Source organism: Podarcis melisellensis (assembly GCF_964234715.1).
Source record: "Podarcis melisellensis genome assembly, chromosome: 17".
Taxonomy (NCBI): domain Eukaryota; kingdom Metazoa; phylum Chordata; class Lepidosauria; order Squamata; family Lacertidae; genus Podarcis; species Podarcis melisellensis.
In genome coordinates, this window is record NC_138534.1 from 2,301,805 (window position 1) to 2,324,080 (window position 22,276).

The 22,276-nt window shown below is 46.8% G+C and overlaps 1 protein-coding gene and 1 long non-coding RNA gene across 5 annotated transcripts in view; one reads left to right on the forward strand and one right to left on the reverse strand.

The window, feature by feature from the left end:
• Positions 1 to 22,276, reverse strand: part of IQSEC2 (IQ motif and Sec7 domain ArfGEF 2) — a 176,780-nt gene that overhangs the window by 136,595 nt on the left and 17,909 nt on the right. For all 4 annotated transcript variants that reach the window (XM_081895167.1, XM_081895166.1, XM_081895173.1 and 1 more), the window contains exon 2: positions 15,983 to 16,012. In XM_081895167.1, coding sequence (XP_081751293.1) covers positions 15,983 to 16,012 — 30 coding nt within the window. The remainder of the gene's footprint in view (positions 1 to 15,982; positions 16,013 to 22,276) is intronic.
• On the forward strand, positions 4,885 to 8,867 carry LOC309360637. The gene is made up of 2 exons (XR_014164231.1): positions 4,885 to 5,132; positions 8,640 to 8,867. It is a non-coding gene; the product is annotated as an uncharacterized lncRNA (long non-coding RNA).

Here is a 22,276-nt window from a genome sequence, read left to right on the forward strand (position 1 = left end):
AATCAATGATATAAGGAGGGAGCTACAGCCCAAGATAGGAGAAGAGGTGGAAAGGGAACACCAGGCTACTTTAAATGAATTCAAATCTCCATAGCTTGATGAGCTGCTTCCAAGGGTACTAAAGGATCTTCAGAGAATTTGTGGAGAACAGGTGAGGTCCCTGAAGCCTGGAAGTTGGCAAATATTGTCCTCATATTCAAAAAGAGGGACAAAGAAGACCCAGGTAAATAAAGACTGGTCAGCTTGCTGCCAATACCACAAAAGGTCCTAGAACAGATAATTCAACAGTTGGCTTGTGAGCACTTAGAAAAGGATTCTGTGATCACTAAGACCCAGCATGGGTTTCTTCAGAACAAATCATGCTAGTCGAATCTCATTTATTTTTTTGATAAGTTACAAGCTTGGTGGATCAGTAGAATGCTGTGGACTTGGTGCATCTTGATTTCAGCAAGGCTGGTAAAATGTGGACTGGACGAGGTAACTGTTAGATGGATTTGTAGCTAACTCAAAGAGTTCCTCATCATCCTGGAAGAAAGAGACAAGTGGGGTCCTGCCTCAGAGTTCTGTCCTGGGCTCATTGTTGTTCAACATATTTATAAATGAGTTAGATGAATGAATTTGAGGGGATGCTAATCAAATTTGCAGGTGACACCAAACTGGGAGTGGTAGCTAATACCGCAGAAGACAAAATCTGTATTCAATATGACCGTAACAGGTTGGAGAACTGGGCCCAAGATAACGCGATGAATTTCAATAGGGACACATTGAAAAACCAGCTGCACAAATATAAGATGAGGGACACCTGGCTTTCCAGTAGTACATGTGGAAAGTGCCTAGAGATCTTAGTGGACCACAGACTTAGCATGAGGCAACAGTGTGATGCAGCATCAAAAAAGGCTAATGCTATTTTAGGCTGCATCAACAGAACTCTAATGTCCAGGTCAAGGGAAATAATAGTACCACTCTATTCTGCCTTGATCAGACCACACCTGGCATACTGTGTCCAGTTCTGGGCACCACAATTTAAGAAAGATATTCACAATCTGAGAGATGTATGGAAGAGAGCAACCAAGATGAGCAAGGATCTGTAAACCAAGCCTTATAAGGAACTATTGAGGGAGCTGGGTATGTTTAGCCTAGAAAAGAGGAGACAGATGAGATACGACAGTCATCTTCAAATATCAAATGGGCTCTCACATGGAAGATGGACCAAGCTTGTTTTCTCCTGCTCCAGAGGGTAGGACCTGAAGCAATGGCTTCAAGTTAGAAGAAATGAGATTTTGACTAAACATCAGGAAGAACTTTCTGACAGTAAGAGCTGCTGAACAGTGGAACCGACTCCCTTGGGAGGCAATGAACTCTCCTTCGTTGGAGCTTTTAAAGCAGAGGTTGGATGGCCACCTGCCAATCATGTTTCAGTTGATATTCTTGCATTGCAGGGCTTGGACTTGGGGTCCATTCCAACTCTACAATTCTATGATTCTATGAAAGACAATAGCAACCTTTTTCTCTCTCCCCTGCATGTACTACACTCTCATCCCCCCAGAGGTCCATGCACATGGGTGTAGCCAGGAGTTTTGTTAGGGGAGGGCAGGCTTTTCCTGGGGGGGGGCAGGCTCTCAGATTTGTATTGACTTGTACTGATTTTGATTGATTTAGGGTGGAAGCTGTCCCCCTGCTCCCCCCCCTTGGCTACACCCACGCATGCACCACACTCACACGCTTCCCATATTCCACCACGACATTGGCTTGATGTCGGATGTCGCACCCACTTTCACACCCCCTCACGTACTCAGGCTCTGTGTGAGGAGGGAGCGCCCCAGACCCATTGTCTCCCCTGATTACACCCTTTCCCTCCAGTTCTCTGTGACTCACACACTAGCTACTAATTAAAACCAGGAAACAAGCTGGGGGGAGTGGGGAGCAGGCAGGATTATTTTAGAAACGATGCTGACTTTGGAGGGCACCAGCCTCTCATCTCCATAGAAACCAGGGCTCAAAAAAACCCAACCCCCAACCCCAACCAATATCCCCTACTCTTGTCTGCATTTCCCTATCCAGATTTGTTCCTCACAGGGTACCCCAATCTCACGCTTGAAAAACTCACCTTCTGCTAGTCCTATACAAATATTTATACCTTTACTTTTCACTAAGAAGCCCTGCAAGCAGGGGATATGGCAACAGTTATTCCACAACCCTCAAATTATGTAATTTATATGAATGAATTATGCAAATTCAGACCTTCTGTGGACATTTAACCTGATTTAGCTACTGTGGGCATTTTGAAGTCATGTTGTGTATAGAGCAATCCTGAGCACTCCCAACTTTGTAGTGGATGTGCCTGTGCACACACAGCTTGTACAAAGATGCTTGTGTGCACTTATTTTATTCCGGAGAGATATCCCAGTGTCCAATGTACAACTCTCAAATATTCAGTTGAATTATTTAACTGGGTTGCGATGAATCAGATTTTGGAACATTTGAGGGGAAATGAGAGGATACTATCATTAAAAAGATTCTAGGAAGTGGCCATCACCCTGATTTTGGCACACACACACACACACATTCTGCTGTCCTTCAGAGACTCCCACAGCCCACCTGGAGATTCAAAATCCTTCTAATGTTGGGGGAAAGCACCCTGCCAACGTCCCATGAAACCCTACATCCTGCAGCCCCAACTGCTCACTTCATCAGCTGTTGGTGCAGAGTGAACCCAGAGGATCTCCGCAAGATGCTTTGGACAATGGGCCTACTACATGCCCCCAACCACATCCTATTTCAGGCAGCTAGGAGAAAGGAGGGGAGGGTGCCCAGGTGCAGATGGGGCAGGGCCTTATGCCTTGAAAGACAAGTGAGAGTGCCCACTCCTCAGGAAACCCACATGGGACCCAGAGGTTTTAAGCAACTACCAGCCCAACGCTAACATCCCCTTTTCAGGGAAGGTGATTGTTAGTGGTGTTCACTGAGCTTTAGATGCTCTTGGAAGAAACTTGATTACAAGATCCATGCCAGTCTAGGTTCAGGTCTGGATTTGGGACCAAATTAGCCTTGGTTGCCATGATTGAAGATCTTTACTGAGAAAGGTATGGGGAAAAGACCAGGGGAATACAACTCTGTTGATCCTCTTTGAACTCTCAGCAGCTTTTGGCACCATTGACCACAGCATCATTCTTGACCAAAGGTTCAGCCAACTTTTTCAGCAGGGAGCTGGTCCACTGTCCCTCAGACCTTGTGGGGGACTGGACTATATTGGGGGGGGGGATGAACGAATTCCTATGCCCCACAAATAACGCAGAGATGCATTTTAAATAAAAGCACACATTCTACTCATGTAAAAACACGCTGATTCCCGGACTGTCCGTGGGCCGGATTTAGAAGGTGATTGGGCCCGATCTGGCCCCTGGGCCTTAGTTTGCCTACCCATGCTCTTGACTGATTCCATGGTTTGGGAGATGGAGGGCACAGTAATTTTGTGGTATTGTTCCCACGTGCAGGATCATGTCCAGACAATAGCACTGAGTCACCATAGTTTGGCCTTATGACATAGCTTGGCTACACAGGTTTATATTGCTGTTTGAAATTTACATGAAGCCATGGGGAAGGGTGGGCATTAAGAGATTTGGAGTAAAATATTGTCTGAGTCAAGAGAGGCTGTGCTGGTCCTGGACCAGCACCTGGATAGTGGAGTGAGCTCAACCTGTAGACTACCTGGCATCTGAGGTAAAGTCTGACTCTGTGTGTGTTACTACAGTTCTGTGGAAATCAAGGGCCTTCTTGGGCCTAAGCAGCTCAATGGCTCCTTAGCTGCTTCTATTCCTCACCTTCCTGCACCTATATAAATTTTTCTTTATTGTCAAATCACAGGGGTGCCATCTCTGCAGGTCTGTGAGGGCTGAGGCCCCCCAACATTTTCAATGAAGGGGCTGGACCCCCCAAAAAAGTTCTGTGGTGGCATGTGCGCATCCCATGGGGCATAGTGATGTCATATGGCCCTGGGCCCCCGCAATCATGGGGCAAGGCGGTGGAAGTCACCCTGAAGGTCATCTAGTCCAACCGCCTGCAACACAGGGTCCCTCATCCAATTTGAAACCATACTAGACCCTGCAAATATGCTAGCAGTTTTATTGCCGCACCACTATATGTTCCCCTATACAATCAATCAATCAATCAATCAATCAATCAACCACTCAGTCCCCTTAACAGAGAAAACCAGTGTGTCACATGCAGGGTACATTGTTCCAGAGAATAATTCCATCATGTTAGCCACCTCCACCTGCAGTTTTTAATGGTACAGTCCAGAATTAGCTTTTATTACCTCAGTGAAAACTAGGCTTCTGTTCAACGAAGACACACACATTTCATTGCTCGTGGCTCTTCCATCTTTTTCTGCTATATGCTTCCTCTGAGTTTGGTCCCACTTGTACCCACTTCTGTTAGCTAACCCACCTTGTCTTTCCCAGTTGCCTTGCTAACCAGTTTGGCCCCCGCCTTTGGGTGATTTGATGCTTCTGCCGAACCCGATGCAAAGGGGGCACAGGGCTCTTCCACCAGGTGACAGTTAGAGTGGGTGGCTTCCTGCAGCTCATCGTTTCTCGTCTGAACCACTTCACTGCGATACTCCTTGAATGGAACAGGCACCTCTGGCACGGGACACCTTGTTTATGTAACCGCTCTCTGACTGTGGCTTACTAGAATTTGCTTAATGTGGGATATTCTGCAGCAAAACCTCAGTTTGCTTGCCTTCCACCTTAAGAGAACTCCCTGCTGCCAGCTCCATTTGTATCTAAGAATCCATTACTGTAGGGTCTCCATGGCTTTACTCAGCTTGGCACCCATTCAAACACCTGCTTCCTACCTGTCCTTTTTAGGAAACATCATTGCTGCGGCTGCTGCTATCTCTTGATGTGCAACCAGGCAGGTGAAAGTTTGGGAGCCGGGGAAGAGAAGAGAAGAGAAGACCGAGCAGCAGCAAGAAGTGAAGCAGAGCTTAGGCAGGAGCCAAGAGCATGCATCTCCCCAGCAGTCTAGCTATCCTGGAAGAGCCATGCCCTTTCAGATGCCAGCATGGAGTCTTCTGCCACCCTGATGGGCAGCTGGCAACCCACAATCAGTGCTAATTGGCCTCTGCACAGGTAGCTTAGATTCAGTCTTGCCTTCCTATTTATGGAGGGGGGGGGGAGGCCGTAGGATAGGCAGGCTCAGCTGAAAAGCTTGGGGTACAGAGTGGGAACTCCCAGAGAGGCTAAGCAACTGGAACAGAGCAAACATGGCAAGCTCCCTTCCCCAATATGGGGCAACTTCTTGTTTTGCTTTTTTTAACAGCCCAGAGACAGGGAGGCCTTCCATTTCTGCGATATGTGTACTTATTTTAGAGCTAACGTAACAGAAGTCGGCCCTTGGGGGGGAGGGGGGAGCGATGGAAATGGCAACACCATGCAGAGAGGGCAATCTGTCTCCAGGGGGTGGAACGCCCTTTGCCTTGCTCAGATCGTGCTTATTCAAAAGCTTGCTGTTTTTTCCTCAAGAGCTGTTGAGAGGGAAAAGGTGCATCCCCTGCCATAAAACCCTGCTCAGGCTTCTCTGAATCTCTTGCAGTTCTTGGTCATAATTGCAGGATTAAGTTTGGCATTCCAAATAGTCACATTCAACAGTCATGTGCTCCTCCCCAGAAACAGGTGCATCTCGGCCCTGGCTGAGGGAGTCCTGTAACATCAGTTGCCCCCACACCAGGGTGGAGTGGGGCTGATCTTTGCCACCGGAGGCAGAAATATGGTCCTTACCATGGAAACAGCTGTTGGGAAGTTGGTGCTGTGTATGCTTCTGGTTGCTGTGGCAACACTTCCTGGCAGCGGCCCTGCACGCTGTCACTCCCCCTCCTCCGAACTGTCATCTCCCAACACCCCCTCCCCTCCACCCTGAATATATCCTAGCAACCCTGCCGCTACATTAGCCTTGCGGTTGGCATGCCAAAGAGCTCCCTTAGCAACACCAGCCGCGCTTCTGACTGGGTGCAATCCAGGGAGTCCTGGCTCCCAGCTCTCAATCCCCCCCCCAACTATGACAAGATGGGCCCCTGAGTTTGGAGTAATGACGTTTTTTTAAAATGGGGGGGGCGCGGGAGGAGAGGTCCCTATTTGGAGTGAAATGTGTGGCTGGTGGCAAGACCCCACTTCTCTCCTAAACAACCAAGAGCTTCTTGTCTCCCCAGTCAGTCGCAGCCACCAATTCTGCCGCGGAGACAGTGGCATGTGAAGGCGGCTCCTTGGGGCTCCGCATTGCTGACAGCAGGTGGGGGGGGGGATGGTGATAGCAAGGTGCTGGAAACAGCTAACTCCCCTCCCCCAGCAAGCGTCACAGGAATGGTATGTCCTTGGGAGAAACTTCAGCACTTCCCCACCACCACCTCTCACACACTAATACAGTGGTACCTCAGGTTACATACGCTTCAGGTTACACACTCCGCTAACCCAGAAATAGTGCTTCAGGTTAAGAACTTTGCTTCAGATTGAGAACAGAAATTGTGCTCCGGCGGCGCGGCGACAGCAGGAGGCCCCATTAGCTAAAGTGGTGCTTCAGGTTAAGAGCAGTTTCAGGTTAAGTACGGACCTCTGGAACGAATTACGTACTTAACCCGAGGTACCACTGTATATACAAAATATGGGGTGCTGGAGAGAGCAAGGAGCTGAATGCCAAGGAGGAGGAATGCCAAGGAGGAGGAAGGCACAAAGAAGAATGAAGGGGAGAATGGGGTGAGGGCTGCATTTTGCTCTCCTCCATCAGGAGCAACACCCAGAGTGTCGGCTCTGCATGTCAAAACACTAGTCCTGCCCCCAAAGCATGCCACTGATACAGTCCCACAATAGTTCATTCACGGCTGGGAAGGGCTGCAGCTCAAGGGCAGGGCATCTGCTCTGCATGCAGAAGGTCCCAGGCTCAAGCCCAGCATCTCCAGGCAGGGCTGGGAATGTCCCCTGCTAGTGGCCTGTTAGTGTGGACAGTACTAAGATAGATGGCCGTCTCTGTGACCCATTGCCCCACTTCTCCTTGCTCATCTTCCGGAGGGATGGGAAAGCAGTCAGTTTGGGCAGATGAGGGTATCCAGTATGGCCTAAGGCCTTACCACTAGACTGGAGCCGTTTACTGGCCTTGCTGGATTTTGCCACCATCCGTGCACCACTGGGAAGCTCCAACTCTGGTCCCAGCTATCCAGAGACACTGCCTCCGACCCCTGCAGGGATGTGGTCTGCCAAACTCCTGCTAAACTTTGGCAAAGCTCCCAGCAAGGACAGGCTTTTAGCTAATGAAGGCGGCCTGGGCGTGTTGGCAGCCCATTAAACTGCTGTTCAAACATGTTCTGCTGGCACTCAGTGGGTGCTGGTGCAGCAACAGCCAAGACAAACTGATTCCTTTCTCCTCCTGCCTGAGTGTACTGGGCTTAATCCTTTGAGCACCAACACCAGGAATCACCCCAGAGCTTCCTGCTCTGCAGTAAAGTCACATTGTACAGCAGTGTTCTCACCGAACACCATCACAGCACAAAATGCTTTCCCCGGCTTTCCCACAAATTCATCAGAAAGAACATCAGGCCAAACAAGTCATATCACACCATTCCAGAGTAGTCACCATATTACCCTACTGCTGCCATGATACAACAGCCCTATAGAAAAGCTTGTCTGCCATCAAACTTCCACTGTGCTATTGGAGAGATCAGAAGGGTTGTTCTTGCTTAGCAGTGATGCCCAGTCATAATCAAAAGCAGGTCTGTTATGAGCCAAAGGTGAGGCAGCAGACTATGTGTTCCACCAAGGGTGGCAGTATGGGAAACGTAACCCATAAGGCACACTCCACCCATAAGGGGAGTTCATCAGCACAAACCCTTTTGTGCCAGAGCTGTGGATTGCGAACAGGAGCTGTGTGGAGGCATTGCAGTGCTCTGTGGTTTCTCAACGCAGAATTTTGGGCTCTGAGGTGGCTGTTGCTCCTTTAGAGTAACATTTCAATTTGTGGAATTGCTCCCATAAAATACCTAGCAAAACAGACTAACTACAGAAATCATAGAATCATAGAATGTTTTTCATTTCTTTAATGAGGTACGATCTGCATAAGATTTACCTTTTTAGAAAGCAGCATGCCAAACAATGGCACATTATGGGATGTGGCGTGGACAGCACAGCATTCTCACACCATTTTCTGCAGCAGATAAGGATGAAAAATCTGCCTTTTCTTTAGCACACCCTATGAAAATATGGTCCTGCCACATTGCAGTTTTCCCACAATGCTCTGCCACATCACCTGAACTTTTCTTCCTGTGAGATGTAGCAATGTGTCAATCCATTCATGCTCTCCTGCTGTCGCACTGGGACATGGGCTGACTGCAGCATTGCAATAAAGCAACCAAAGATGGAAACAGCTCAGTGGACCAATGCAGCACGAGGGGAGCAATTTGTAATCCTGCTGTCAATAAAACATTACAGAGCAAGATGTGAAGGGAAACCTCCCCTGCCATAACTGCAGTCCCAACACTTTTTGCCACATTCCCTACAAACAAAGGAGACGGAGATGGAAAAGAGGGTTAGATGGTATTTTAATGGCATGTCTGAATCTTATGCTTGGGATTCCCTGTGTCTTTTTCTTTACAGAAAGTAGCCATAAGGGATCCAGATTAGAAGAATGGCGTCCACCTTTTCCCTGATGAAAATCACTAGAAACAGACTGACAATGTTTGGTTGTCGCTGGTCATGTGACAAACAGGGAGTGCACAGTGGCAACCCATTCACCAAGTTGCATGATGGGCACAGTAGTGACTAGTGGAAGGTGGCTTAAGTGGGGGAGAGACAAAGCACTCATTACATCTTTACTTTCTTTTACATCCTCTGCATTTTTCGTGGGTTGCCTGAAATTCTTTGGCGGGCCGCAAGTGGCCCACGGGCCAAATGTTGTGCAGACCTGTTCTAGACCGTCTGCTGCTTTGCCCATTTAAAAAATGTTCTTCAGTCCTCCCACCTTATTGACTCCACACTGGCCCCCTTTGACACTTCCAGTCCCCCCCCCAGCTGCCCTCAACCCCCCCTTTTTAAATCAGCAGAAGTTAGTTGCACTATGACTCCAGGGCATCTAGCTCTCCCTATAAAACTCTGCTTATGTGTAAACTTGTTGTTTAAGGAAGAAAAAGAGACACACAAATATTAAAAGCAAGAGGTGGAGACTCCAGAGAGATCCTGACTTTTAGGGCAGGGAATACATCAGGAATCGGGTGGCCTACTCACCACCAACAGCTGCCACCAAAAACGTAAGAGGGCTGTGGATGTCTCTCTTTACTTCTGATGCCACTGGAGCCTCTTGCTCCCTCAAGAGTCGCCCTCCCCTTTCTTGCTAGTCCTCTTCCCTCCCTTTACCCCACAGTTGGCGAAAGATGTATTTGCAGCCCCAAGAGCGAATGCAGAAGGAAAGGGGGAAATAACCACTGTCCTCACTTACTCCTTACTCCGCTCACGTACATGCATGCACCTACTTGCCACCACCACCAGCCAGCTCCACCAAATGCCAGTCAGCCCAGTAGCAAAAGAGAGAGAGCCTGCTCTCCCAGCAGCACTGTTTCATGGCGCCCAAGGGCAAACTTCTCTCCCCACTTTTCTAAAGTATAAAGATATGCTAAGCCTTTGCTCATTTCCACCAAATTACACCAACAGGAAGTACATAGGAGTGGCCACAACACCAAGAAGCAGTGCTATTTTCTATAAAAAGAGGTGCGAGAACTCACCAGGAACACCTCCCTTGTTCTCTCATAATGGCAATGGCGCCCACCTGAGAGGTGCCGGAACTCAGTTCCAGCAAGTTCCAGCTGAAAAAAGCCCTGTCAGGAAGTGAATTTAAGTTGGCACACTGCCAGGACACCCTAGCACTGCAGCACAAAGAAAAGGGGATTTAAATAAAACGCTGGAACATTTGGATCTGAAAAGTTACGGGGGGTTGGGGGGAGCTACAAACTACACATGAATTGCAACAGTTGCCATTTGACCATCCAGAAAGTTTTAAGGGTGCCTAACAGACAACAGAGACAGAGCCTGTCTAATGTTCAAGGAGAGAGAATTCCAAAGGGCAGGTGCCACAACACTAAAGGTCTGATTCCTACATTGTGCACAATGGACCTCCTGATAACATGGTACCTGCAGGAGGCCTTCACCTGAAGAGCACAGTGAAGGCCTGGACATATGCAGGATGAGATTCTCTTTCAGGTATCCTGGTTCTGCGTATGGCTGTAATGCCCTGTGGACTGTCCTTCTGAAAATTGGCTGCCCAGATAAATTTGTGAACATCATTCAGCTCCTCCATGATAATATGACCACAACTATCGCAGATAACAATCGCAGATAACCATTCACAGTGGGATCAGGCGCCCCAACTCTGTTCATTATTTTCATTGCCATAATCCTACACTTTGTCAAAGGGAAACTCCCCACCGGAGTAGATATCATATATCGAACAGATGGAAAGAAAGCTCTTCAATCTGAGCAGGCTGAAAGCAAAGAGTAAGGTTACCATAACTTCTGTCATAGAGCTTCAGTACGCTGATGGCAACGTAGTGTGCACACGCTCAGAGGATGATTTCCAAACCATCCTAAATATCTTTACAGAAGCTTACGAAAAGCTTGGCCTATCACTCAACATCCAAAAAACCAAAGTGCTGCACCAACAAACATTGGAAAATGTCGATCACTTCTCCTACCTAGGCAGTTATCTTTCCACAAGGGCCAACATTGATGCCAAAATCCAGCATCGCCTGAGCTCTGCAAGTGCGGCTTTCTCCCAATTGAAGTGCAGAGTGTTTCTGGACTGGAACATTCACAGGGAAACCAAAATGCTTGTTTACAAAGCTATTGTACTACCAACCTTACTATATGCTTGTGAAACATGGACCATTTATAAATGCCATCTCCAGCTCCTCGAAAGATTCCATCAACAGTGTCTCTGAAAAAATTTACACATCACTTGGGAAGACAGGCGAACTAATATCAGTGCACTGGAGGAAGCAAAGATCAGCAGTGTTGAAGCAATGATTCTTCAACAGCCAACTTCGTTGGACTGGTCATGTTATTCAAATGCCTAATGATCGTCTTCCAAAGCAACTACTCTATTACGAACTTAAAAATGGAAAGCGTAATGCTGGTGGTCAACAAAAGGGGTTCAAAGACTGTCTCAAGGCAAATCTAAAAAAATGTAGTATAAACACTGACAACTGGGAAACACTGGCCTGCGAGTGCTCCAGTTGGAGAACAGCCTTTACCAAAGGTGCCATGGGCTTTGAAGACACCCAAACTCAGGATGAAAGAGAGAAACATGCTAAGAGGAAGGCACGTTTGGCAAATCCACACCGTGATCAACTCCCGTCCAATGTCCCCACTGTGGAAGGACGTGTGAATCCAGAACTGGCCCCCCACAGTCACTTATGGATCCATTATTAAAACTGTGTTTATGGAAGACAATCTTACTCAGCTACAAGTGATCGCTAAAGAAGAAGAAGAAGTATACACCAAAACCAGCACCTTGAATTTAACCCAGTAGGTAACTGGCAACCAGAGCAATTCATTCAATAGTGGGGCAACATGTTGGTGATATTCTGCCTTTATTAGGAGGTTAGACTTCAACCTGACTTTATTTATTTTAGACTTCAACCTGACTTTATTTAGGAGGTGTAGCTTTGGGCAAGTTCTCCACTGTCAGGGTTGCATTATCTCTCACCTCCCACATAGAAATTTTGTACCAGCCTTGTATTTAAGCACTTGTCCAGTTGCCACAGGCGATAAAGAACTTCATGCAGGTGACTCCACTGAGTTCTATGGATGTGAGTGAGAATACTCTGTCCCTCTTCAAGCACAGAAGCCAAGAGGGCTGCCAGAAGAGGGAAGTCTCAGCTTCCACACCAGCACAGTATTACAAACAGCAGCTGCAATGGGGACATAGCTCTCCATCTCCTCAGCCAGCCCCCAGCAGGCTAATAAGTATTTTTGCAGGCTAGTAAGTATTGTGGAGTTTGGGGGGGCAGGGACTTCTTTACAAGACTCACAGTTTTTAAGAGTCTAACTGCGCTAAATTGATTTTATATGACTTTTAGCAGTCATGGCCTACTCCCAAAGAATCCTGGGAACTGGAATTTGGTAAAGGGGCTGGGGATTCTGTCAGAGTTGTCTAGCATAGCCCCATCCATCCCTGCCCTCTTTCCCCAGTTGCAATTCCCCCAGTTCTTGGGAATGACTATTAAACCAGATTTAAAGTATGTGGTGTAGATAAACCCATACAATGTATGTGTATTCACAGAATATGTTGTGTACATATGCACATGCTTTGGTGTATGGGAGATGGGTGTGAGAAGGTACCAGCTTTTGGTGGCCATGTTCCCAACTGGCATGGAGCCCCCAGGGCCAAAAAGCTTAGACACCCATGCCTTACAACTGCTCCTGAAGCCCTCTATTCCTAGCAGCTGCTGGAAAATCTGGAAATCTGGCTTCCTCAACTTACCAGGCACCATTCCCAATGACCAGAAATTAAAATACATAATCCTAATTCTTACCAGGAGCAATTCCTAAACGTTAATCACAGTAAGCCTCCCCAAGGGAAGAACATTATATTTGAGCACACCCTAAATATAATTAAAGAAAAACCAGGGAGGTTTCCTTGCTGCTAGCTCTTACCCATGAAGTGCTTTAGGACTCAGAAGCGGGGAACTTTGGGGACAGAACAGTCGTCATTTTACTCCCTAAAGAAAGCAGTCTCAAGTCATCTTGGCTTTACTTCCCACCCACAACTTTGCCCCACCCCTACCCAGCTGCTCATCCAACTTCATGGAGGAAATAGGAACACAACTCAGGCACTTCCTAAAAGTTGACAACAGAAGCCAAGCGCTCAAGCAGTAACTTCCCTGCCCTTGCTCCAATCCATAGGATTTAATTCCCTTAACTAAGCTTGGAATAGAAAGAAATATTTTCCCTAGTTAAACCAGAAAGTAATTACTGCTCGTGTGCATGCATGAACACAACATACACATTTTAGTGTGGATATAGTTGATTTTATCTGTATCAATATCTGTATATACCTTGGCACTAGACTTTCCAGGTGTATTTTGCTTTTACAAGAGAACAGTTGAAAGCTTACCAGTTTATTCATTAATACAATTCGTCGTTCAACTACTTGGGAGAACCTCACCAATCAGGGACCTCAGATACTGTGGGAGAAGTGACACAAGATACACAACGAAGCACAGTCTTTGCCCCAAAGAACTGACAGTCTCGATATATAGAGACTCCCACACTCCCAAAGTGCAGATATAGTATTAGAGTGATGAAGTTATCCGCATGACTAAGTCAGCAGCAAAGTAAAGAATCTGATCTTGGTATTTTGAGTACAGGAAGACCATTTTGCTTCCATGCTAAGGGCTCAAAAGGTTGTCCACAGTATTTTGAGAGACTCACAACTGAAATTGCCACTGTTGTGCAGAAATCCACCTGTAGCCCTACCCTCAGGGAATAGTCTCTTTTGTCAGCAAAATAGCCAACACAAAATAGCTCTTACAAGGCCAATCTGCAGCTGGGAAAATATAGACATAATCTGAAAACCATGGGGATAATGTTACTTTGCCAAGAAAAGCTCAACAACATTTATGTCTGGATTTTCACTTTTTGAAATATGGCAACCCCACCTTTATGGTAAAAACGAATTCCATGTCACTGGAAGTGCAAACAACAGTGAGAGACTGTGGGATGCCCACAGACCACAGCATTCCTATTCTGCATATTGTGCTCCCCTCTTCCTCTCCCCTCTGCCATCTTGGTCTCTAGTACCCGGGAGTTGGAGTCAGCATTCCTAATATTTTTGCTACAGGAGGAGACAACACAGATCCCAGGACCAATGCAACTTTCCTGGCACATCCAATTTGCAACTGAATGTGACCATATCAGCGGTGATCAAGCCCAGGCGATGCAAAGGTAAAGCAGCCCAACATGGCAGAGGGGTGTAGCGGTTAGAGATCCTGGTTTCAGCCCACCAATTAGCCACAGAGTTCTTGGGGTGGCTTCCCCAAGGGCTATTTTTCAGTCTAATCTATTTCATAGGGGTGTTGTGAGGACAAAATGAGGAAGCCGCAGGAAATCTATGTAGGCCAATTCCACGTTACTTGGACGGGGTAGAAATGTAATAAATGAAACAAATTTTTAAAAAGATCTTGTGACCCAATGGCAGCTTTTGAATGGGAACAAGAGGTAAAGGGTACATGTTATAATCTTTTCTTAGCTCTGTCGTAGTCACTAGCTACTTCCCACTCACCTGTACTACAGCTGGGACTAAAACAGATGAGTGCTTTGCACCCCACACATGTCAGAGCCCCAAGTTGCTTCGTTCCATGTCATTTTTTAACTGGACTAGATTGCACTGAATAGAAAATTTCCCACTGCCTATGCCAGAGATACAACCATGCCACTCTACCCTCCACCCAAGAGATGGTCCAAGCCCACACAACATGTGGCCCACAAAGCTGAACACAGTCCATCTGCCATACAAAGCTCAGCTTCGTTGGTTAGCATAGTGGAGCATCTGACAGGGCCCATGCGCTGACCAGAGGGCCTATGGCCAGCCAGAGCTCCCAAAACAAACCACGGATACCCTGCATCTCTCAGGACCCTGTTGATGCCACAGTATCCCTTGGGCATGATTTCCTCTTACACACAGTACATGCCCTGGTGGCCTGGCATGGGGCACATGGGGGAAATCAGCCAAATAGAACTGAGCAACATCCCAAGGAGACAGAGCATGTGGCAGAGACAGGCTGGCAGTGTCACGGAGGAAAAGCAACAGTTCCTTCTCTACAGAGTTGAGCCAGCCTAGGCCTCCCTTTTTATTTTCTGTACTTATTTTCTGCACTCCCCTCCCCAAGACTGTGGCAGCGGAGGCAATCCCTGATAGTGCTGGGAAAGGAGCAGTAAATCCCAGGCTGGCCAGTCCAGCACTGCTGCAACCACCCTCTTGCCGCCCATGCCAGGCTTCTCATAGATATGTGCATTGGGGGGAAGGGGCACTGTAGCTCTCTTGCCCAGGGCTTGCCAAAACCACAGGGGCCTCCCAGGGCCTCACTGAATTTACTGCGTTTCTTGATTTGCAGTTGTCAAGCACCTGATTGAGCACCTAATATATGGGTGGCAGCTTGTATTTGGCTTGCTGGATTACAAACTGTACCCCCCGGCCCGGACTATCTCCTTGATCTCTGCATTGGGAGGTTTTTAACACTTGATGTTTTTCCTATGTTTTTAGATATGCTTTAAGCCACCCAGAGTGGCTGGGGAAACCCAGCCAGATGAGTGGGGTATAATCATCATCATCATCATCATCATCATCTCTTATCCCTCCTTCATTTTCCATGCATCATGTCTGCTTTAATTCCTAAGCCAGTGGGCAGAGATCAAGGTTATTTACTTGTTCAATGAAAAGCATAGGTGCTTGTTGAGTATTTATATGTTTTACTAATAATGTGTATACTGTATTAGTATAAATAGCATTGTTTTCATTATTATTAACCTTACTCGAGAAGTAATACATCAATGCCTGGTATTTTAAGACTACAGGAATCTGATTTACATCAAAGCATGCTTCCTAGCCATTCCGCATCCTGCTGCGTGCCATTCTATCTGTGATCTAAGGAAATGCCACCCCTCTCGCTGGGCAAGGAGGCCTTTCTCTGCCCTGTCCATTGGTTCCCACAAGTGTGTGTTTGGTCCAAGCCACATCCAGGTATTAACTCTTTCTCCATGAAGGAAGAGACCCAAACTCAGAAATTTATCCAGGGAGGCCACACATAAGAAACCACGAAGGTCTCTGGGTGGGATGGGAGCAGTAAGGGTGGGTGGGTGGGTGGACATAACGGGAAGAGAGGGAAAGGTGGGGGAGGGGAGATAGGGAATGTGTTTTTCTTTTTCTTAAAAGAAACAGTGCAACTGACCTGACAGTTCTTGAATTTTCCCCATCCGACCTGCAAAACAAAGAGACAAAAATGGTCAGTGCAAGATTATGATTCAGGTCACCATGAAGGTAAAGTGTTGTGGTGTGGGTGAGGGTTCAGAAGAAAAGAGTTTTGTATTAGAAAATGGTCACACCCAGACTTCAAGGAGACACACAATGACAAAGGTGGATTTGCTGGGGTGGGAGTGGGTCTGTTTTTCTTTAGTATTAAAATTGGAGTCCTTCTGGCAAAGAAACTTTGGGGAATGGTTTATGAGAAATTTTAAAAAAATATTTACTCACTTTTCCTAAGAAGCCAGAAGCCTTCCTTTTAGCAATAATAGGGGAAGAGATTCCAGAGAACGTTTAAAATCTATTCTGTTAGCGGCTCAAGAATAGTTTATGCAAAGTACTGGAAGGAGGAGGCAACTCCGACAAAGGACCAATGGTTGCATAAACTAATAGAATGTGTGGAATTAGCAGGTTTAATGGCCAAAATAAGAAACTGGGACAAGGAAAAAATAAGGAGTGAGAAGAATTGTTTTGGAAAATATTTAAAAAGTTACTTTCCAGGTGGGATGAACTTAGGACCAGCAAAGGACAAGATACTGTAAATGAATAGAGAGGAAGAAAAAGGGTGGAAAGTCTATTGGGGATGCAGAAATCCGAAGAATATGAACTAGAATGTCACTGAAGGATTGACTGGGGAGCCCATACAGACTGGATACATAAATCCATGTTTATAAATGTGTGCAACTTTAAATTTGAAAATGCATAAATATAACTACTATTATTTAAATAATAAAATTGGAGTCCTTTTGGAACAGATTAGGGGTGAATAATGGGGATAACCAACTTCTGCAGCTTCCCCTCAAAGCCCGCCAGTAATGAGCTGGAAAAAGTTGGTTGTGGTTTTCTTAGCAGCAGCATAGCATGTGCTACCAGCGCCTGGGGCAGGCACACTGGGGTGCAGAGCACCGGGGCACATTGGTGTGCGGAGGGAGCCTGCTGTAGCCGCACCAGCCCTGCCCTCGTCACTGACACCGCGGCTTCAGATCAGGCTGATGGGGCTGACCTGAAAGGCACACTCACGCTGCCTGGCAGCCCTGCCTGGCTCTGAGAGGTGCCGGATTTACGTATAAGCTAAACAAGCCATAGCTTAGGGCCCCACTCTCTTGTGCCCCCCCAAATCACTATTAATATACTTCTTCTTAATTGTATTTCAGTTCAACAATTATTTTGATAAAATACATGTTTGGTTACGTGCAAATGGCTTTAGGTCCATAAATTACCATATAGCATATATTCAAAACAGAAAACAGCGACAATTGTTGTTGACAAAGGACAGCTGGACACATAAAGGGCCCCATTACCTTCAGGAGCTCCTTAGGGCCTCATCAAACCTAAATCCGGCCCTGGGTCGGACTGTCAGATCCCAGCCTGGCAAAGCGGCAGGGGGGGGCGCACGCCTGAGCAGAGGGGGGGGCAGTGATGCTGCCACAGGCTCCCCCCCCCCACTTCTGCCCCTGGGAGATGCCCTCTTCCTCCCTCCTTGGTGGCTGGTGGTGGCAGCACCCTTCCCCCCCCCGGCCGGCCCAGGGGGGGCCCACGCAGGTGTCCCTTCGCTGGCCATAAGGAGAGGGAGGCATCACTGCCCCCCCCAGCCCGGAAGGCTGCAACCTCTCTCTCTCTCTCTGGCTCCAGCTTCGAGGACGGAGCCTGTTGTGGGGACACCTGGCTGTGCCCCCTCAAAAAAGTGTGCCGGGGGGCATGGCTTCCCCAGCCCCTCAACCGCGCTAGGCCACTGTTTCTGTGAAACCACACACACAAACGCCGCACACACACACACAGGCCTCTGTTTTGTACACAGAGGCAAACATTTCGCCTCCTTCAAAAAGGCAACTGCCATGCATCGTACAGTTTGTCAAGGGTGGGGGAAAAGGATCACAATTTCACAGTAGAAGGTAAGCTCCACACCAAAAAATAATGATATTTTGGGGGGAAATGTCATGTCCTCCCCACACCTCAAGAAACAGTTTTTAAAAATAGCTCCATGGAAATTTTGCTACATAACTGAACTTGAAATTTTGGCACAACCTCATTCTCTACACCCAATCCCAATCCGTAGCTACTTTAATTCCATGGTTCCTTCACCTCAAAATCCTAATGTGTGATCCCTCTGCTGCCTGGACTTTTGGCCTACCTGATAACTCCAGCAGCCATTAAGAGGTGTAAGAGGAGTATACTTTTACCAGCAAACCAAACACATTTGGGTCAATAGAGTATCTTTATAGAACTGGCAAAGTGATAAATGTTATATGGGAATTAGGAGTCAGTGGCACACAAAGGAACCTCCATAGGAGAGGTACCATATTATGGTCCATAACCTTTTCACTCTCCTCTCGAATGGGCCTGTGCCCAGTGGTGGAGCTTCATGCTCCAGCACCAGGGGGCAGAGAGCAGGGGGGGCAGGGCTGGCGCGTGTCCTGGGGGCGGGGCATGCCACCTGCAGGGCATGGCGCCCAGCACAGAGAGGGGGCAGCCGCGATGGCACCCCACTGGGATTGTGCTGCCAGGGGCAGTGCGCTCCCCCCCCCACTCCTCTTCCTCCACCAGTGCCTGTACCTAGAGACACAGGTGGCACTGTGGTCTCAACTACTGAGCCTCTTGGGCTTGCTGATCAGAAAGTCAGCAGTTCAAATCTGTGTGACGTGGTGAGCACCTGTTGCTCTGTCCCAGCTTCTGCCAACCTAGCAATTTGAAAGCTCACCAGCGCAAGTAGATAAATAGGTACCACTGCAGCGGGAAGGTAAATGGCATTTCTGTGCGCTCTGGCACTTGTCGTGGTGTCCTGTTGCGCGAGAAGCAGTTTAGTCCTGCTGACCACATGACCCAGAAAGCTGTCTGTGGACAAACGCCGGCTCCCTCAGCCTGAAGTGAGATGAGTGCCGCACCCCATAGTTGCCTTTGACTGGACTTAACCGTCCAGGGGTCCTTTACATTTACCTTAAGGGAGTACGGACTAAAGTTACTCATGTAAGGTTAAGAAGTGGGGGTCAGATTTTAGCCAATGTGGAAAGGAAAAGCTAGTGATATCATTAGTTGGTTCAGCAAATTTGCCCAACTTGGAGCACTGCGCTATATCAGCATTTCCAGCTCCAAATTTCTGATTCTGTGTGGTCAACATTCAGCAAAGCAGGCACCCAGGGGCAAATGTGCATATCCTACCACCCATAATGGAACCCTCACCTGGTTGCATTCAATACTTTGAGCAGGACCCACTGAAATGAATGGACATGAATAACAGAAGTTCCTCGATTTCAGTGGCTCTACTCTGGGTTTGACTAGTTGCATACAGCTACTCAAGCTCCAAAGCCACTTGATTTGCAGGCACACATTCCACGTAAATAATAATTATTTATTAATAACTGCTTACTGTCAATGAAACGCAAGTTGATTGCTGTGAATTTCATGGTCCCAGACTACCCAATCAAGCAGCCTTCCTCTTGCTTTTTTCTCTGTTGTGCTCAATCAAGTGTCTTGATTATTTCTTGCAAATTCAGCATATACAGTCAGTGTCTCATCCCGTCCAGATCTCAACCCAGGGAATTTGTGGCCTGTGCTATTTTTCTAGGGGGGGAAATAAGTGTTGGAGCTCACTATGAGCTCACCCTTGTGCTCTTATAACGGCAGTGGAGGTGCCAAAGCTGAGTTCCAGCGAGTTTCACCTGGAAAAAAAGCCTTAGTTGTGGCCCTCCAGATATTGTTGAATTCCAGCTCCCATTAGCCTCAGACAATGTAGTCAATGTGGTCAGAGATGATGGGAGTTGTAAGCCAGCAACAGGTTCGCCACTCTCTTGTTCTTGCATGTGTTTGGCATTGGGGCAGGGCTGGGGCAAGGGGTTGAATTTCCAAGTGCTCTTCACAATGGCTGGTACTATGGGCTGGATGCAGGGCAGGTGAAACCAATACCCAGAGGACAATACAATACAGTGGTACCTCGGGTTATGTACTTAATTCATTCCGGAGGTCCGTTCTTAACCTGAAACTGTCCTTAACCTGAAGCACCACTTTAGCTAATGGGGCCTCCTGCTGCTGCCACGCCGCCAGAGTCCAATTTCTTTTCTTATCCTGAAGCAAAGTTCTTAACCTGAAGCACTATTTCTGGGTTAGCGGAGTGTGTAACCTGAAGCATATGTAACCTGAAGTACCACTGTACATACATCTGCATGTGACAGTATTATAATCTGGGAAAGAACTCTCTGAAAAAAGACAAGTGTTTTCAGAATGCTCAGATAAAGCTCACAAATACCAAACTGGTACCAAATCAAGCTCTGAGAAGTTCAGCTATCATTATTAAAAGCCTAAATACAAGTAGCCTTGTACTTTTACATAGTTATAATTTTAACAAAATAAAGACAAATGCCATATCAACCTTCCCAGTACATCTGCACTAACTGATAGAAAACTGAAAGGTGGGAGCAAGGTTTACTTCATACTTCAGCGGAAGTTTTCCCCCCAACTGCACCAAAAAGGGCTGGTGTCTAATAGATCCTCCAAGGGTCCCTACTTTCCAGGGACAATCCCAGATTTACAGAAGCCGTCTGTTTCTGATTCGATCCCAGAATGTCCCGTTTTTCCTCAGAACATCCATCGGAGAAATGTTGAAGTGTATGGTAGGACATCGCTATTTTCATCTGAGGGTATGGGAGTTATGCAATAATACAACCTTTAGAAGACATCTGAAGGCAACCCTGTATAGGGGAGTTTTAAAATATTTTATTATGTTTTTATATATGTTGGAAGCTGCCTGGGACAACCCAGTCAGATAGGCACGGTATAAATAAAATTGTTATTATTGTTATTATTATTATTAATAATAATAATAATAATAATAATAATAGAATAGGAGATCCCTATTTTCATTGGAGAAATATTAAGAGAGTATGGACTAAGGGCCAAACTCGATAAGATCCAGGAGTGGATCTGCCATCTCTTTTATTTTTATTAAAGCAGCTTCTAATGAGGCAGAACAGATCAAGGCTATAGTGCTGAGGGCTATTAACTCTTTCCACTGCTACACCATTTCCCCAGCGTTTCTCCTATGAAGCCAAGGGAACCTGGGCATGATTTACACTGGGGAAATAATGTAGTAGAAGACCCTTTCCCTAATACTGAAGTCCTGATCCAATTCACCTCTCCTCACCCACTTGCTTTTTTAAAAAATGGGAGATCACAGGCCTTTAACATCTCATCCCATTAGGGGGTTTCTCTTTCTTAATGAAAACTCTGGTAACCTTTAGGTTGGATTACTGCAATGTAGGGCTTCAAGCTAGTGCAGAATTCAGTGGCCAGGTTGCTCATTGGGACAAGACTGTTTGGGTATATTATACTGATCCTGGTCCAACTGGACTGGCTGCCAGTTAGTTTCCGGGTGCAATTCAAAGTGCTGGTTTTGACCTATGAAGGCTTAAATAGCTCAGGACCGCAATAGCTCAAGGATGCCTTCCCGCATCCTGGACCCTGCAATCATCATCTGAGGCCCTTCGTCATGTGCCTCCTCCAAGAGAGGTTCAGAGGGTGAAGTTTTTGAATCTCTGCATTGTTAGGGGAAGACATGCATACCGATTTGCCAAAAACAGGAAACCCAAGTATATTAGAGCTCTTAAAAGGTCAGGGAACATTTGTTTCTAGTTTCATCTTTTTTTTTTAATTTAAAAAATCAGCCTCTCAAAAGCCAAGCCATGAAAATTAAAGAGCTAATTATTCCAGCTTTGAACAAAGGTAAGAATTTAAGCTGAGTCAGGACTCACTAGAGCATAGCATTAGACCCTATGTCTAGTGCCTTGGCTCTGTGGTGGAAATGGGAAGTAGTAACCTCTGGCTGTGCGCAGAGCATTTATTGCCATCAAGTAATCACAATCAGCTTCTAATGCATGCGCTTAGAGACATTTTCACCACAGTGGGGCAGGGTGTGGCAGTGTGTCTGATTGAGAGCCTGCAGTTTTCCTTTTAGAAATTTGCTGGCCAAGTCTCCCTCAAAGAGACCCAGAGGTTAACCAGGCAATGCAACGCTCAATTGCAAAGCCAGTGTGCCACCACAGAGAAGTCACAACCCGCCTTGTTGTCGATGAGAAAGAGAACTGCACCCCTATGCAAGTCTCATGCCACCCCACTCCAACCTCAAAAAATAATCTGAAGAGACACTTTTTCCCCTTTACATAAAAAGTGAAACTCACTGCAGGCTGATATCATCCCCCCTCCTCAATTTTCTTATCCCAGTAACATCCACCAT